The sequence below is a fragment of the Bison bison genome, unplaced genomic scaffold, assembly GCF_000754665.1.
Source record: "Bison bison bison isolate TAMUID 2011002044 unplaced genomic scaffold, Bison_UMD1.0 scf7180017864060, whole genome shotgun sequence".
In the NCBI taxonomy this organism is placed as follows: Eukaryota; Metazoa; Chordata; class Mammalia; order Artiodactyla; family Bovidae; genus Bison; species Bison bison.
The window spans coordinates 2,787,052-2,806,340 of NW_011494632.1; the positions used below are offsets into that span (position 1 = coordinate 2,787,052).

The 19,289-nt window shown below is 40.8% G+C and overlaps 1 protein-coding gene across 1 annotated transcript in view; it reads right to left on the bottom strand.

Annotated features, from left to right (window-relative positions):
* LOC104985757 (chromosome unknown open reading frame, human C4orf45) overlaps positions 1-19,289 on the bottom strand; it is a 134,252-nt gene that overhangs the window by 80,197 nt on the left and 34,766 nt on the right. Inside the window, exon 2 of the mRNA XM_010836085.1 lies at positions 2,399-2,631. Within this exon, the coding sequence (XP_010834387.1) occupies positions 2,399-2,631 (233 nt within the window). The remainder of the gene's footprint in view (positions 1-2,398; positions 2,632-19,289) is intronic.

Sequence of the window (19,289 nt, forward strand, 5' to 3'; positions counted from 1 at the left end):
AATGATGCTAAAGCTGAAACTCCAGTACTTTGGCCACCTGATGCGAAGAGTTGACTCATTGGAAAAGACTCTGATGCTGGGAGGGATTGGGGGCAGGAGGAGAAGGGGACGACAGAGGATGAGATAGCTGGATGGCATCACTGACTCGATGGACGTGAATCTGAGTGAACTCCAGGAGTTGGTGATGGACAGGGAGGCCTGGCGTGTTGCGATTCATGGGGTCGCAAAGAGTCAGACACGACTTAGCGACTGATCTGATCTAATCTGACTACCAAATTCGCGTATACTTTGAGGTATTCTAGGTAGACAAACATGTTAGCAAATAATGATAGTTTTACTTCTTCTATTTCAATCTTTACACATTTTATACTTTTTTTTTTCCTTACTGCCATGGTTAAGACCTCCAGGACAAAGCTAAATGAAAAAAAATCAGGATTTGGGGCATCCATGTCTTGTTCTTGGTCTTAAAGAGAAATGCTTTCACTGTTTTATCAAGTATCTCTATTGTAATCTCCTTTTTTATAGATAATCCATATCAGATTAGGAAATTCCCTTGTATTCCTAACTTAAGCTAAAAGTGTTTTCATTTTTGGGGTTTAATATGTAAGTAGGAAAACATTATGTTGGGAAGTTAAGAAGCATACCAGACCTAGAGCTTGCTGTGTGGCAGATACTGTAGCCAGCAGTTGGCAGATATTTCTTCATGACAGCCCAGTAAGGCAAATGCTCAGGTTCATGATGAAGAGACGCAGCGCTCTTGAGGAACTGGCCCAAGATCTCTCACAGCTAGGAGGTGGCAGGGTGGGGTAGGAATTCAAGTGGTCTCAGGAAGTGGACACCTAAACACCACCATGGAGCAGAGGAGGCTCAGAGACCCAGGGAGGTGAACTCAGAGCCCAGGATCACAGAGCTGAACCTGACCTCAGGCAGGAGTGGAACCCACGCTGTATGACCCCAAAGCCTGAGCTCCCAGCTGCTCTCAGGTACTGAGGAAGGTTGGTCCAGAAAAAGGCTTTAACTTTGTTAACCATTCTGTATAACACTGTGGGCTTCCCAGGTCGCTCAGTGGTAAAGAATCTGCCTGCCAAAGCAGGAGATGCAGGTTTGATCCCTGGATTGGAAAGATCCCCTGGAAGAGGAAATGGCAACCCAATCCAGTATTCTTGCCTGGATAATTCTATGCACAGAGAAGCCTGGAGGGCCACAGTTCATGGGGTCGTAGGGTCGGACACGACTGAGCACGCATGCACATAAGATGGCACTAATTGCCTCAGGAATTAAGGCAATTGATACATATTCAATTTGTTGCTGCATCATTGATACATATTCAATTTCCAGGGAAAGACCTGCCTGGAAAAAAGTCTGAATCCTCAGATTTTGCTTCTAAAATAACCTGTGCTCTCTGTTTCAGAGGAGACTGGCTGTGCTCATGCCTGCATCCACATCACTGAAGGGAGGTAAGGCAGGCTTTTTCAGAGCCCTCCCGCTACCCGCCCTAGATGGCCTGACTTAGAGGCACGATCCGGGTTTTGAATCTCTGGGGCTGGTTTCTAGGTTTGTGGATGACGTCCAGCACAGACTGCTGCTTTACCACCACCCACTCACCGAGCCGCTCAAGAGCGGGGGAATGTGTGTGAATGTCACCGAATAGACGGGAATCTGGATGCATGCCAAAGCCAAGTGCAAATGCTTTTGGATTCCCTCCGGCTTCCTTCTCTTCACACCCCTCCTCTCATGTATTCAAGGGACTTAAAGAGGGTGATGGCAGCCAAGTACTTTTATCCACACAGTCATTTTTCTGCACAAACTCCAATCTCATTGCTTCTCAAGGACAAGTCCAGGACACAAGGTTTCTTATGGAAGCAAACTCAGAAAGCATTTAAATCAGAAAATGGTAGGGAGGGCAAGTGAAAGCTGTTATCATTTACTGTACTGATGATGAAACAGAAGCCCTACAAATATAATGATTTTTTTCCGATTCCTAGATCAATACATTTGATGTGAAAAAGTTTAATGTGAAGAAGTCTTGGAGACATATTTAATATTATGGATACCAAAGAGCTGCCACTTAGAGTTTTTTTTGCTTTTGTTTTTTGATGGTTCCAGGTGTTTATTTGAAAGCAAGTCTTTTTTTGAAAGTCTGACATACAGATTTTTCAATACATGATGGAGCATTTTACTAGTAACAGTCCTTATGACATTATACCCAAGGCTAGAAATCACAGTGAGGGACTTAAAACTTTTTCGGCTTACTTGATTTTGACTGTATTGTTATCTGCTTCAATTAATTGTAATAATAAATTAGTTGTAAAATTAGTCTGGAAAAAATAAACTATTCATTGGGAGAAATAAAAAAGCAAACAATGTTTGAGGAGGAGCATAAATTTAAAAGCAATACCTTGATGTGAAAGCCAGTCTGAAGCCTTGTTTTGTTGATAAAATCATACTCTGGTATTCCCCAGCCAATTTCACCAACATACTCAGGTTTATATTTAGCTGGCAAGCTTCTGTTCGAGGCAGGCCTCCATAAATATCTGAGATCTCCAGTTTTCTCTAATGCAGGACGCTTTTCTCCTATGTAGGCAGTGTGCTGAGCGACTTGAGGGAGGTGATCCTTTACATAAGCTGGGCCTTAAAACAGAAAGAAAAAAAAACCCTGAAAACCTCCGCACTTTATTCTGAGATGCTTTGGTTATTCTAAAAGGTGGAGATAATTCTAGCTAATGATTTTGTGCATTCAGTAATGATTGCGTGCACTATGTTCTAGGTGCTGCCATAAGCTTTTTAGATATGTTAATTCAGTTGCTCCTTATAATAACCAAATGAAGTATGGGGTATTATTTTCCCCAGTTTATAATTGGAGAAAACGAGGCCCAGAAAGATTAGTTACTTGTCCAGAGTCATAGCTAACAAGCCCTTCACTCCTTGACAGGCTATCTCACAGACTGGGCTCTTAATCACCCCACTACATGGCTTTCTTTATAACCAATTTAATACAAACATGTTTTATTTTATTTTATTTTATTGAAATAGTTGATTCACAGTATTGTGTTATTTTTTTCTACACAGCATGACCTTGATGTTTATCCATCCTATACATAAACTAGTTTGTCTGCTAATCCCAAACCCCCAATCCATGCTTCCCTGCTCCAAGTCCAGCCTGGCAGCAATAGGTCTGTTCTCTAAGTCTGTGATTTTGTTTCTGTCTCATAGATGATGTCATTTGTATCATTTTTTATTCCATATATAAGCCATTATATATAATATTTGTCATTCTCTGACTTACTTCACTTAGTATAATAATCTCTAGATCCACCCATGTTGCAAATGGAATTATTTCATTTTTTGTGGCTGAGTAATATTCCACTGTCTGTTTCCATGTCTTGGCTGTTGTGAATAGCTGACACATTCTAAACACTAAAACTTCTCACGTATACCACATTTTAAGGATGTAGGTCTTTAGACATTAGAATGTTTTATCTAGAGAGATAAAATCCTGAAATGAGGATTAGAAAATTCCCCAAATGTATTAGAAGCCATAGGAAGATGGAGAAAAATGTCAAATGAAGAGGCCCAAAGGCAGGGGCATTAAATAAATACTGGTATTTTAAATGAAAGACAATGAACAAAAAGGAATCAATGAATTGTGGAAGTGGGCAAAACAAGCAAACATAAGAGGAGATCTGGAAAAAGATCACTTACATACAACTGGTGTTGAAAGTTGATGATGTAAATGTGTAAAGTGAAGCCAGGAAGGGTCTGATTAGAACAGACAATGAACTGCGGCCCAGGAAGTGTCTCAGAAGACCCAGAAGCAAAGTGGCTGAAGCACTGTCTGGGCAGATTGGAGACACAAAAAGGAGCATCACTCCTCTTACTCAAGGGAAGCCCAGACTTTGGAGACAGAGGTTTTGCTATGGTCATGGTGTTACTTGGTGCCTTCTGGCCCCAGAGCCCCTCTGGTTTTGTCTTGGGTCATTGAACTGAGGGTTTTCAGAGAGTACAAGTAGTCGGGAGTTTGACTAAGTGCTCTGATGGAGAGGTCAGTATGGTAACAAATCTGTGCCTAGAAAAATCCTCCAAGCTTTCCAAGGAAACTGAAATGAGAGAAGTGGGACTTCCCTAGGGGCACATAAGAATCTGCCTGCCAATGCAGGGGATGTGGGTTTGATCCCTGATCCAGGAAGATCCCACATAACATTGAACAACTAAGCCAGTGCATCACAACTACTGAGCCCGTAAACCGCAGCAAGAGAAACCACTGCAATGAGCGTCCCCTCACCGCAACTAGAGAAAGCCCACGCTCAGCAATGAAGACCCAGTGCAGTCAAAAATAAATACATCAAAATAAATACCTTGATGCTGGGAAAGATTGAAGGTGGGAGGAGAAGGGGATGACAGAGGATGAGATGGGTGGATGGCATCACTGATGCAATAGACGTGAGTTTGAGTAGGCTCTGGGAGTTGGTGATGGACAGGGAAGCCAGGCCTGCTGCAGTCCATGGGGTCGCAAAGAGTCGGACATGACTGAGCGACTGAACCGAACTGAATTAATTTAAAAAATTTTAAAAAAGCAAACATGAGAAATGGCTCTCCAGACACAAGACCCGGACAGATGATTCCCCAGCTTCCTAATCACCGTGCCCCCTGGGATGCCTGCGTGTCGACTGGCTCGTTTCCTGTGATGAATCCATTATGACTGCACATTCTCACTCAGGCAAAAGGACTCTGTATAGGGTGACCGAGCATTAAAAACTGTTTTCTCTCCCAAATTAACCAGTGCTGAGGGCTCACTTACAAAGCTCCTGCCATAAACACAAATTTGCAATCTCCTCCAAACAGGATGAAATTGTGACTGTTTTAGTCTTGCTGAAGTTTCAGGGTATGCTTAGGCTGGTGTTTTCCCAAGCGTGAAAGTGAAAGTGTTAGTTACTCAGTAGTTTTGAACTGTGGTGTTGGAGAAGACTCTTGAGAGTCCCTTGGACTGCAAGGAGATCCAGTCAATCCATTCTAAAGGAGATCAGCCCTGGGATTTCTCCGGAAGGAATGATGCTAAAGCTGAAACTCCAGTACTTTGGCCACCTCATGCGAAGAGTTGACTCATTGGAAAAGACTCTGATGCTGGGAGGGATTGGGGGCAGGAGGAAAAGGGAACGACAGAGGATGAGATGGCTGGATGGCATCACCGACTCGACGGACGTGAGTCTGAGTGAACTCCGGGAGTTGGTGATAGACAGGGAGGCCTGGCGTGCTGCAATTCATGGGGTCGCAAAGAGTCGGACACGACTGAGCGACTGAACTATACTGAATTGAACTGAATGGTTCAGTTCAGTTCAGTTCAGTTCAGACGACCACTTGCAACCTCATGGACTGTAGCCTACCAGGCTCCTCTGTCCCTGGGATTTCCCAGGCAAGAACACTGGAATGGGTTGCCATTTCCTTCTCCAGGGGATCTTCTGGACCCAGAGATCGAACCCGGGTCTCCTGCGTTGTAGGCGGATTCTTTATCATCTGAGCCACTAGAGTAGACTGGTGTTTTCCCAAATGTTCCCCTAATGCTGCTCCCATGGGTGATATGACAATGCCTGGGTGGGGGCGGGGGTGCTCCACCATCAGGTACATTTGGGACAATGTCCATTTGCCTTTGAGAAATTCCCAGCCTCCAAAAAGCATTTTAAAAGTTCTGAGAAATCCTGCACTAAATGAACCTGTTTGCAATTATGTAACCCAGCTTTTACCAAACTGATTTAAACGTGTATCTTATTTTCCACTGGGTCACCTGTACACGTCCTGCAGGTACCAGCAGCGTTGGGGAAATAATGATCCTCTTTGTAATGTTTCAGTTGCTGCTGAAATTTTGTCGTCCCCTCACGCCACTGCCAATGTGAGAGCAGATGTCTATCTGTAGTTACTCCTCCTCACTCAGTGGACCGCAATACATTTTTTAAAAGAACACTTTCTTGACAGCTGAGTCTAAACACTTCATTTTAGACAGAATCGTGGAAAGTGCATGTGCTTTGCAAGTCAAGCGTGGGGAGAGGGGCTCCCCAGAGAATCAAGCTTCTCTTTGGCTTTTCAATCGAGCCATTGGACTTTCCTGACCCCCACCACCCCACCCCCACCCATCTCCTGTGTGCCTTGGAAATAGCGTGATACAGTGTGCGCGGTACAGGAACTTCTGGGACAATTCTCCCAGGCTGTGGAGCTGACACAGGCAGCCACCTTCACAGCAGAGCCAGCTGGTACCACCATCCTCCATGGGCCAGATTCACAGCCATCCCCTGGAGCCAGCCCAGTGCTCACATAATCAAAAGATCCACCGTGACTGCCCAGCCAGCAATGCAGACATGGGGTTACCCTGATGGGCAGCTCCATAGGTGTCTGGCTTTGTGTGGCTCATTATTCTGACCCTCATCCTCCAGAGCCAAGACTCTCTGCTGGATCCAATTCCCTGCCTAAAAGCCAAACTCCCAATTCCTGTCCAATCCACAGTCTCTTTATTTTTCTTTTAACAACTAAGACGTCCGTTCAACCACTGTTGCTATACCCCTTAGGGAGTTCCTATTTGTTTATCATCCTATGGGAAGTTTTTTTGGATCGTTCATTCTCTCCCCAAAACTCCACCCCTCATTTGCCAATCATGAAGTTGTCAGCTCCTGGGTTAATAAAATCATCATGTGCCCATCTGTTTTGGAGGTCTCGTTCACACCTGAAGACCAGCTCCAGTGGATGACCTGCAGCTGTAATGTTTGAACAGAGCTGCCCAGCATTGATCCTCTGCCCAGAGGCTCACATCATGATGTGGGAGGGAGATGTACTTCCTTTCACACCTGGGCCAACTTCATGGGTTCTTATTTCTTCATCTTCCTGCCCTGGAGAAACTATGATCTCAAGGGCAGAGGGTAGACCCTTTCTCCCCTGTACATGCCCAACATGACCTGCTCGTTAGTGTCTGAAATTCTAAAGTTACAGTTGAGGATGTAGTTTACAAGCTAAACTACTGTAGGGTCAAATCCTGACTTTGTCTTATGCTGGCTTTGTGACCCAGGGAATGTTATTCAGCCTCTGAATTTAGACTCATCTATAAAATGAGAAAAAATACACACACTCCAGTGTTTACAATAGGCAGGACAAGGAAAACTAGATGTCCATTGACAGATGAATGGGAAAAAAGATGTGGTACAAATATACAATGGAATACTACTCAGCCATTAAAAGGAATGAAACTGTCATTTGCAACAATGTGAATAAACCAAGAGATTATCATACTAACTGAAGAAAGTAGACAAAGACAAATATCATATGATATTATAGTTGTCATCCAATTTAAAATTATCTTACTAACTGAAGAAAGCAGACAAAGACAAATATCATATGATATTACTTATAGTTGTCATCCAATTTAAAAATGATACAAATGAATTTATTTACAAAACAGAAATAGACTCACAGACACAGAAGAAAAAAAAAACATGGTTACCAAAGGAAAAAAGGGAGAGGAGGGATAAATTGAGTTTGGGATTGACATATATACACCACTATATATAAAATAGATAATCAACAGAGACCTAATGTATAGCACAGGGAACTATGTTCAATATCTTTCAATAACCTATAATGGAAAAGAACCTGAAAAAAAAATATGTATATATATGAATCATTATCTTGTACACATGAAGTAACAGCATTAAAAATTCATTTTAATTTTTAAAAATGATTAAAAAAAAGAACAGTGATGCCTATGTGACCGCCTTGTTGGAGGGAGAGGAGATAATTTTATTGAAAGAAGTGCTTATCTGATGATCTGACACATAATATACATCAACATGACTATTTATGTCTCTTCCTCTTTCTTGTTTGTTCGTTTCTCATTTTAATTTGATGCTTTGTCTTACCTGTTATATTTTTTAAAGGATATTTTAGGAACTTTCACTAATAATTTATTTCTTATTGTGAATAAACTTCAAAGCCTTTCCTGAGAGCTCTTCTAGTTCAGGGGTTGACAAACTTTCCCCACAAAGGGCCAGAGAGGAAATATTTTTCACTTTGTGTTTGGGGCATACAGCCTCTGTCTCAACTCCATGGACACCATGTAAACAAACGGGCATGGCTGGGTTCCAATAAAATTTTATATATAGACATTGCGATTTTAATTTCATGTAATTTTCACATCTTACAAGCTGTTATTCTTCTTTTGCTTCCCCATTGCCCCCCCACCCCGCCCCAACCATTTGAAAAAATAAAGAACATTCTTTGCTCGCAGGTGGCAGGACAAATTTGACCCAGAAGCCATAGTCTATCAATCTCTGAAGATGAGGGACAGGAAGGAAGCAGGTGCCATGGAGGATGGAAAGAGCCCAGATCAGAAAATCTGATGGCTTTCCACCAAGTGTCACCTGCTGCCAACCTGAAAAGGCCCTGGCTGTGGCATGTGTCAGCAGAGAAAGAAAGTTCCATCCTGAGGCAGGTGTTTCTGATTTCTCTCCTGTACTTGCAGTGTTTCCGTTAATTAATGAAGTAACTCCTTTATTCACTTGTTCTCTCACTGACTTATGCATTCATTCATTCAACAAATAATTATTGAACTATATGCCAGGCACTGTTCCCAGTGTTATGCAAAGAGCAGCAAACAAAGCCAAGACCTGCCTTCAAGGAGCTTCTCTTCTCACTGAGAGGCAGGTGATATTAACCATCCTTCAGCATCTCTCATCTGGCTTATAACCTTCTAACTAGTCTCAGCTCTCATGTCTCCTAACAAACATGAAATGGTTTTCTCCGGGGCCTATATCTTTTTTCATCCAGATTTCTTAGGATGGCTGACTAGTGTCTTTGTAAACTGGAGTCTACTGTCCTTCACCTTTTCTCATGATCAGAACTCATCTTTCAAGACTTACTGTGAGTGCTGCCTTTTCTGGAAAACATCTCTAATCCTGCCAAGTCCAAATTAGACACTCAGCATGCTGCCTTCACAGTAGTTTCTTTTGATTTCATCTTTTTAATACTGTATTAATTGGATCTACTCTATTTGTAAACTCCTAGAGGGTAAAGGTTTTTATTTATCTTTGTAAATACTTAAAAACTTTTTAATTGAAATAGATTTGACGTAAATCCTGTATACATTTAAGGTGTACAACATATTGAGTTGATACATTTATATATTCTAATATGATCACCACTGTAGTGATAATCAGCACATCTATCATTTCCTTTTAGTGGCTGGACTAAACTAATTAAAACTAGTCTGTTAGCAATTTTGATAATACCATATTGTTGTCCATATTCACTACGCTGTACATTAGATCTCTAGGGTTATTTGCTATTCTTTGAGTTTGTACCTCTTTTTTTAGAGTTTTTCTCTTTAAACAATATCCGTTTTATTGCACCAATTCCCAGCCCCTGGTAACCACAATTTTACTCTTCAAGTGTGTGACTTTTTTAGATTCTACATATTAGTGATATTATATAGCATTTTTCGTTCTCTGCTTATTTCACTAAGTATAATACCCACCAGGTGGCAAATGGCAAATGTCCTCTTTCTCATGCATATAATTATTTATTATTTATTTTATTTTTATATGCATATATTTATTTATTTATTAAATGTATGTAATCTCTATAAAAGTCTTAATGACCAACACAGTTCTTGAAACATGTAGGTCTTCAAGAAACATGTGTTGAATGCTGAAGAGAATTGTTTTTTGAATAAAGGAATTAAAGAATTCCATCAAAGGGCTTCCCTGGGGGCTCAATGGTAAAGAATCTGCCTGCTAATGCAAGAAACACAGGTTTGATCCCTGGTCTGGGAAGATCCCACATGCCGCGAAGCAACTAAGCCCGGGCACCCCAACTTCTGAGCCTGTGCCCTCAAGCCCGGGAACTGCAACTACTGAGCTCACCCAGCACAACTACTGAAGCTCGCACAACCCAGAGCTTGTGCTCCACAAGAGAAGCCAGCGCAGTGAGAAACCCGTGCATTGCAACTAAAGAGCAGCCCCCACTCTCCGAAACGAGAGAAAGCCCACGCAGAGCAATGATGGCACAACCCACAATCAAAAATAAATAAATCATATTTAAAAAAAAAGAATTCCAGCATAGGATGGCAAGTATATAAAGTCATACTGAGGGAAAAGCAAGCGATTCTCTAATTTTCAGAACTCCCTTGGACCCTGGACTTCATGATACAACAGTTTAGGGTGAGGTCAGAGAAAGAATTGCTTTTCACAACACTTATTCTGAATAGCTGGAGGCACAGAGAAGGGTGGATGCTCACAGGAATATCACTTTATCCCATAATATGGCCTCATGAGGCTAATTCTCCACCTCAGTGACCAAAATGAAGCACACCAAGGAAATAAGTCAAAAGGTACTGAGTGGAACATGGAACTGTTTTAATACATATATTTGAAAATATGTTGACAATATGGGCATAAACAGGCCATTGCAAATGCACCATGAAGAACAGCAGGACTTGGGGGAATCACACCAAGACAGAGGTCAGACGGCAAGATGCGAAATACTAAACTCTAAGGGACACCTGTCACACACAGGCACGTGGGGAAAGGAGAAGAGGCAATAATAGAGATTAATTGTTGTAACTGCTAATGTACACAGGATTCTCCACTTCCAACTATTAGCACAGGATGGACTCATGGACTAGAACATTTTAAAACCATATTTCAATCAAATTCATGCAGTTATTCGATAGATCTAAACACTGAGTGAACTGCAAGACTCAATTTGTCAATATGTATTTGGAAGATGGGAGAAGGCAATGGCACCCCACTCCAGTACTCTCGCCTGGAAAATCCCATGGATGGAGGAGCCTGTTGGGCTGCAGTCCATGGGGTCGCTAAGAGTCGGACACGACTGAGCGACTTCACTTTCACTTTTCACTTTCATGCATTGGAGAAGGAAATGGCAACCCACTCCAGTGTCCTTGCCTGGAGAATCCCAGGGACGGGGGAGCCTAATGGGGAAGACTCAGAGCTTACCTCCTTCCATGGGCACACCAAAATTACAACTATTTAAAGACCAACTGTTGATGCAAAAATTCAGAAGACAAGCAGAAAAGATCATCTACAACTCGATATATAAAGAAGGAATCATAATCAGATGTACACAAGGGAAGGAGACCCAGTATCCCCAGATCAATAGATGGGAGAATAGTCCTGAATGGACTGGGATAGCATACAGTCTAAAGAGATCACGTTCTCATTCAGAAAGCATTGCCTGCTCTCAGGACAGATTTTATTATTCCCTGAAACTGTAAAGTACAGCTTGATCCATGTTTCATGTGTGAGCTCAGGCTTCTCAGCTGTTTTAGGAACTTCCTATCTCTCTGCTCATCAAGTGGCCCCAAGTTAGTTCCCTTAGAGACTCCAACTGTCTTCTATTTGCTTTGAAACTTCCACAGCATTCTAGGTGGTGCGGTGCACTAAGCAAAAGCTTGGTAATGTTTGTTAAAGAATAGCTACTTTATCATGAACTTGCTGATGTAATCTAAAAGTATATAATTCCGTGTTTTTCCTGGTGAGCACAGAAAGAAGGTAAGAGCAAAACTTCTGTAAACATCTCGGGGCTTTCACTTAAAGAAAATAAAACAGACACACTCATCTTGACAAAACTGCAACCAGATAATTCTCCACGTTTATCTTGTGTGAAGAGAAAATCTAAGTAGACAATAAATAGGTTTCATTTTGTTTGGTTTTGACTTGGAATTTTCTTGTATAAATGTGCACAAAATGGTCTATTTATGATAAGGAACTCTTTGCCATTCATGAAGACAGGCTCAAGATGTTCCCATGAGAAAAGATATTAACAAGACATACGTATTTAGAACTAATTTTAAAGACCCACGGAAAACTGCACTGCAAGTAACAGGAAATTCATTGCAAATGAATTAAATAATAAGGGAAATTATTGTGTCATATAGTAAGATCTTCTGAGGTTTAAAGAATCCAGACTTGCTTAATGCTGTAGCCCAGGACTGTTTTCAGAAGAACAGGCTTTACCTAGATCTGTGCTCTGCAATCCCCAGGGAACCAGGCTGCCTTTAGGCAAGCTCCCCTTGAGGCTCCAGGGAAGCTGTCACAGCTGCAGGTATCATATGCAGGTACCATATTACCCAAGGTGGGGGGGGGGGTGTTTCATCAGTGGAGAAGCTCTTCCTTGAAAACCCAGGTGAATTATTCTCTCATTTTATTGGTGGGAATTGAGTCATTTATCTCTTTCTAAAACCAAGCCCTGGCAAGAGGACTGGATTTCAGTGACTGGCATGGATGAATCAGGGTTTTACTCCGAGTCATATGAGGCCAAAGTATGCGACTAAACAAGACGGCAGCTCCCTGGAAAGGAGGAGTGTGTGAGCCCCCTGACTTGTCTGCTACGGAGCTTTGGGAAACTCGTCACAGGAAAAAAAGGAAAACACACACCCAATGCAAAATTTTTTTTTACTGCTTTGCAATCCACTTTTTACAATTTTATTTATTTGCTGCAAGTGGGCTTTCTCTAGTTGCTGCAAGTAGGGGCTACTCTCCAGGTGCGGTGAGCAGGCTTCTCACTGTGGTGGCTTCTCCAGCTGTGGTTCTCAGACTCTAGAGCACAGGTCCAGCAGTTTGGATGTATGGGCTTAGCTGCCCCTAGGCATGTGGCAACTTCCCAGGCCAGAGACAGAACCCGTGTCCCCTGCATTGGCAGGTGGAAGTCCTAAAATCTACTTTTATAACACATAGCATTATTTGAAGTGGCTACTTTAATATCTGGTTCTTGATCACATGAATTATAATTCATTTAGTGTTTATGCTCTCATGCTTGAAGAGATGACTTTACATGAAACAGAAAAGAATAGGCAAGCCAGGGGCCCCAGATGAACTCATCTTCACACAGTGCAAGGGAGAGAGGGTGGTGTTCCTCTCAGACCTTCCAAGCTAGAGCAGAGGTGGGCAAACTGTCCTAGGAGAGGCTGGAAAGGAAATGGTTCAGGCTCTGGGGCCTTGCCATGTCTGTCACAGCATCTCAGCCCTGACTTTGCAGCACAAACCATAGACAGTATGTAGATGAAAGTGTGTCTGTATTCCAATGAAACTTGACTTATGAACACTAAAATTGCAATGTTACATAATTTCACATGTTACAAAGTATTCTTCTTTGAATTTTTTCAACCACTTAGGAAGTCAAACCATTTTCAGCTGTAGTTAAACCAGGGGTTGAACCAGATTTGGTCCACAGGGTACAGTTGAAGATCCCTGATCTGGAGGGGTCTTTATGTGTCTTTTATCTGACACTTTTGTCATATGTGTCTTTTATCTGACACTTTCTCCATGCATGGTAAACCAGAAAGCTTCTCTATTTGCTAGAATCAAATAGTTGGTTACATTGCTGTAAAAATAAACATTTTATTGAAATGACTATTTTACATCAAAAAGGTTACTTTTCAAAAAAATAAAATGTTTATTTATTTGGCTGAGTTGGGTCTTAGTTGCAGCATGCGGGATCTTCAATCTTCCTTGCAGCATTCTGGATCTTTAATTGCAGCATGCAGGTAGGATCTAATTCCCTGACCAGGGATTGAACCCAGGCCGCCCCCTTCATTGGGAGCTCAGAGTCTTAGCCACAAAGTCCAAAAGAGGTTACTTTTTATTTGTACAAAAGGTCCCAGAAGAGAGCATTGCTTTATTCTACTTTCCTGGTGTTAATTTGGCCCCATCTCATTTCTGACTCTGTGATTGTTGATATTATTAAGAATTGCATAAGTGACCAGTCAGGAGATATAAATGTAGTTAACCTGCCAGTGCAGATAAAAACAGAAAAGTAGGTGGGATGATAAACGATATAGATAGACTGGAAATAATAACATGAGTAAGAATGGCACTGGTTTTACCCACCCCTGGAAGAGCTGAGCGGATACACATTGCTCTCTGTTCATGCTCTGAGTAATGATGGTAATTACTGCCCAATCCAGAGAGAAGAGCTTAACTAACACAGGGCTGGGTAGAAACAGCTGCTACGGGTTGTAAAACATACCATTGACTTAATACCAGGTTTGCTTCCAAAAGAGAAAAGAAAAGAAACTTACCACTTTAAATGTAGGCATTGATAGCAAAGTACTCCAAAATTACAGAGGAATTAGAATACAATTTATGAAATTAACACTTTTTAGCCTCAATGAAATATGGCCATTCCTTCTCTATCCCCCAGATAAACAGGACACCAGGAAAGGGTTGTTTATTTCTAGATGGCCATAAGCGACTCCAGTTTAGACCAGGACAATTTAGACTAGAAAATGATATTTCTCCACCTTGTGAATTATATAATAAATGCGTAAAGATAACTTTAAGGGACTGGCCTGGCAATCCAGTGATTAAAACTCAGTACTTCCAGTGCCTCCACTGCAGGGGGCATGGATTCGATCCCTCGTTGGGAAACTAAGATCCCACATGGCCCATATTGCATGGCCAAATAAATAAATAAGAATGGCTTTAAAATGGCCAAAAGTAGGTTGCAAGAAAAACTTGTGAGCCCCCTATTGGGATTATTGAGAAATGTTTGATTATAGAAAGCAGGTAAGCAGTAATCAACAGATTGGTACTCTCTACATTTTTGTATCTTTTTAAATTCATTTTTTATCAGAGTTGATTTACAATGTGTTAATTTCTGCTGTACAGCAGAGTGACTCATTTATATATATGTACATTCTTTTTCATATTCTTTTCCATTTTCTTTTATCCCAGGATATTGAATACAGTTCCCTGTGCTATACAGTAGGAACTTGTTGTTTATCCATTTGATATGTTTTTTTAAAAATCCTTTTTTGGCCCCGCCCAACCAGGGATCAAACCCATCCCCCCTGCAATGCTAGCATGGAGTCTTAACCACTGGACTACCAGGCTCCCTGTATCCTTTTATTACACCTTTACACTTCTCTCCTCAGCCAGCCAGGGGACTGCTTATGTTCCTAGGTACTAGTCAAGGGGATTGAAATGAAACAAGTCCTTGTTTATTTCAAGAACAAATTCACAATACTGAGGCATTTTGCTTTTAAAATGAGTTTGTAGCATATGGCAAAAGTGACCCTGCTCTCATCTCTGGTTCCAGCCCTTAGAACTGGCATCTACCACTTCTTGCCTCTTGAGACACTCACCTCTGGAGCCCTGGTCCCCATTTAAGAAGTTCAAGGCTGCCATGTTGTGAGGAAGTCCAGGCCACACAGGGAGACCAGCGGCAGCCTCGGTCTGACGGCCCCAAAAGGGGTCTAAGTAGACAATGAACGTCAGCCATTGACCTGTGAATGATGATGCCTCAAGAGGATTCTTGCCCATAGACTGAATCCTCCTAGGTGAGACCCTAGATATCACGCAGAGACCAGCTACCCTGCTGTGCCCTTTCCCAATTTCTGACCCAAAGAATGTGTAATCTGTGAATGTGATAAAACGATTGTTTTAAGTAAAAATAAATAAATGGGTTTGCAAATAGGTGAAATATTAGACTTCACACATGAGAGCAGAGATTATACATTATAAACTAATTTAAAGTTTCTGGTCAGTCCATTTCTGAATGTCCATTCTTTGGGAGTCTATTTTTCCCTCCTTGTGAGCAAACATTTGTTCTTGAATCAGCTTGGAAGAGCAAGAAGAGCCTTTGAACTAGGGAAAATGGCATTAGGACTTTGGTCCTGGTGTGGCTGCTGATGCTGGGAGGACCTGGGAAAGTCATCACATCCTCCTTGGTTAATCCAGTTTCTTGTTTTTAGCAACTTTATTGAAGTGTAACTGACATACAATAAACTGCATCCTAAGGTTTTTAAATTTATTTTATAATTGGAGGATAATTGCTTTACAATGTTGTGTTAGCTTCTGCTATACAATGAAGTGATTCAGCTGTATGTATACATATATCCCTTCCCTCCCTCCCCTCCCTCTCCTCCTTCCATTCCACCCTCCACAAATGTGTACATACATGAACTGGGGGTCAGATAAATACAGAACATCCAGTTAAATTTGAATCTCAGATAAACAATAAGTAATTTTTTGCATAACTATATTCCAAACATTGTATGATACATAATTATACTAAAAAATATTCTTTATCTAAAATTCAAATTTAGTTGGGTGCCTTGTATTTTCACTTGGTAAATCTGGCAACCCTACCCATGAACCATCATCACAATAAAAATAAAAATCATATCCCATCACCTCCAAATTTCCTCATGCCACTTTATAAATCCTCTCTTTTTCTCACTCCCTACCCTTTCCCATACCAAGGCAACCACATATCTGCATTCAGTTACTATAAATTAATTGAATTTTCTACAAGTTTACCTAAATGGCATCATATAGCTGCACTCTCTTTTGTCTGGCTACTGACACTAAGCATAATTATTTTGAGATCACTCACATACCAATAGGTTATCCCTTTTTATCGATAAACAGTATCTTGTATGAATATGCAACACTTAGTGTATTCATTTTCCTGGTGATGGACTGTGGGGTTATTTTCAGTTTGGGGCTGTTATAAATAAAGCTGCTGTGAGCATCTGTGTACAGACCGTTCTGTGGACATAGGCTTTCATTTCTCTTCGGTAAAACCTGGGAGTGGAATGGTTGGGTCATACGGTAGGTGTATTAACCTAAAACACTGTAAATTGATCCCCAAAGTGGTCATCTGTTTTATAGTCTCACCAGCAGTTTTCTACTGAACACTGCAGTGTTCTCAGCATCCACACCAAAACACGGTAGAGTCTGTCCTAATTTTTTGCCCTTCAAATAAGTGGGTGATGCTATCTCATTGCAATTTTGGTCTGGCTTCTCTAACAACTAATAATATTGAGCATTTTGTGCTGATTTGCCATCTGTAGGTCTTCTCTGATAAAGGGTCCAAGTCTTTTGCCCTTTTGTGTGTGTGTGTTGTTTCCTTATGGAGAGTTTTGAGAGTTATTTCTGGACACAAGTCCTTTATTAATATGTATTTTGTAAATATTTTCTTCTAGTCTGTCATTCTATTTTTATCCTCCTAACAGTGTCTTATGGAGAATAGAAGTTATAACTTTGATAAAGACCAATTTATAAATTAACTCTTATGGATCATCTTTAAGATGTTGAGTCTAAAAAGTTATTTACCTAACCCAAGGTCACAAAGGTTTTCTCTTATGTTTTCTTTAGAGGTTTTATACTTTGGGGTTTTTCATTTAGGTTTATGATCCATTTCAAGTCATTTTTTGTACATGTCAGGAATTCTTTGGCAGTCCAGCAATTAGAACTCTGCACTTCCACTGAAGGGGGGCCCAGGTTTGATCCCTGGTCAGGGAACTAGGATCCCACAAGTTGCATGGTCAAAAAAAAAAAAATGTATATGATGAGAGACATGCATTGAAGTTCAACTTTTGTGTGTGTGGCTATTCAATTGTTGTAGCAACACTTGTTTAAAAGACTGTCCCTTCTCAAGTCAGACAAAGACAAATATCATATGATATCACTTAGATGCAGAATCTAAAAAATGATACAAATGAGCTTATTTATAGAACAGAAATAGTCTCCCAGACATAAAAAACAAATTCATGACTACCAAAGGGAAAAGAAAGGGGAGGGATAAACTGGGAGTTTGAGATTTACGTGTTCATACTACTATATATAAAACAGATAGCCAACAAGGACCTACTGTATAGCACAGGGAACTATACTCAATATTTTGTAATAACTTCAATGGGGAAAGAATTTGAAATAGAATAGATACATGTATATATGTATAACTGAATCACTTTGTTGTACACTTGAAGCTAACACATTGTAAATCAACTATTATTCAATATAAGATAAAAATTTTAAAAACATATTTGAAATAAAAATAAATAAATAAGACTATCCTTTGTCCAGTGAACTCCCTTTGCACCTGTATACACACACACACACACACAGCATTAGTTAACTGGGTCCCTGTGTAAAATATATTTTTTACTCCGGGCTGTAGTCAGGAAAGTTTGAAAGACACTGATATAATGGTCACCTGAATTACTTTTTTCCCTCTGCTTTGGTGTCTTAATCATACCTATCACCTACACGTTCAGTCCTTCCTATTCTTCAGTTTTCCCTGCTTCTCTGAAATTTCATTTTCCGTGGACTGTATTTATGATTGTCTCGGGACACCATTGTTGTCACTGCCCCTTCAACTGTTCCCTCTTCTTTGTTGTACAGGGAAGTGATGAAATGCTTTATTTCTCCCCACCAAGTTTATATCATATAATTTACACTCTGCCCTTTCATTCAATATGTCTTGAGGCTTGCAATTGGTTTACAGCAAACCATTTACTTTTTCATTTATTTTGTTTTATTGGGTGGTTTCTGGTGTGCAGCAGAGAAAACGGACCATACTTTATCTGAATTCTATTGCAGACTAAGTTTGTAACCTTCTCAAAGACTGCTTCTCAGGTTGTTTCTTATCTGAAAAATGAAACCACATCTGACAACCTCATGCAGTTGTCGTAAGAACTGGGAGCTATGGTGTGTAGGTAAGCTGTGTCTCTACATGAACCTGGCACATAGCACATGCCTGGCAGCAGCTATTACCATATTATCTTCATTCTAACTATTTCTGCTATTTCCATCACTTTTTGCCATCCCTGTATCTTCTCTATTAATGCTAATAAACAAGATTAGGCCTGAGATAACTGAATGCAATGCCCTGAACTGTTACAGTGAAAAGTGTTTAATGATATTACACAGGAAGTATCATGGTGCCAAACAGATGAACATCAGATTTAACCTTTCTCTAAAAAGAAATACTCTTCTTCCACAAAGAAGACCTTAAAATCTTCCTCCCACTGTCAAGGTGAACAGAAAAATATTCCTCTCTAAAGGGAAATGAGATTCAAATTGGACCCTGTTTAAAAGCTATCATCTTGCTCCAAAATCACTGCAGACGGTGACTGCAGCCATGAAATTAAAAGACGCTTACTCCTTGGAAAGAAAGATATGACCAACCTAGACAGCATATTAAAAAGCAGAGACATTACTTTGTCAACAAAGGTCTGTCTAGTCAAGGCTATGATTTTTCCAGTAGTCATACATGGATGTAAGAGTTGGACTGTAAAGAAAGCTGAGTGCTGAAGAATTGATGCTTTTGAACTGTGGTGTTGGAGAAGACTCTTGAGAGTCCCTTGGACTGCAAGGAGATCCAACCAGTCCATCCTAAAGGAGATCAGTCCTGGGTGTTCATTGGAAGGACTGATGTTGAAGCTGAAACTCTAATACTTTGGCCACCTCATGCGAAGAGCTGACTCATTTGAAAAGACCCTGATG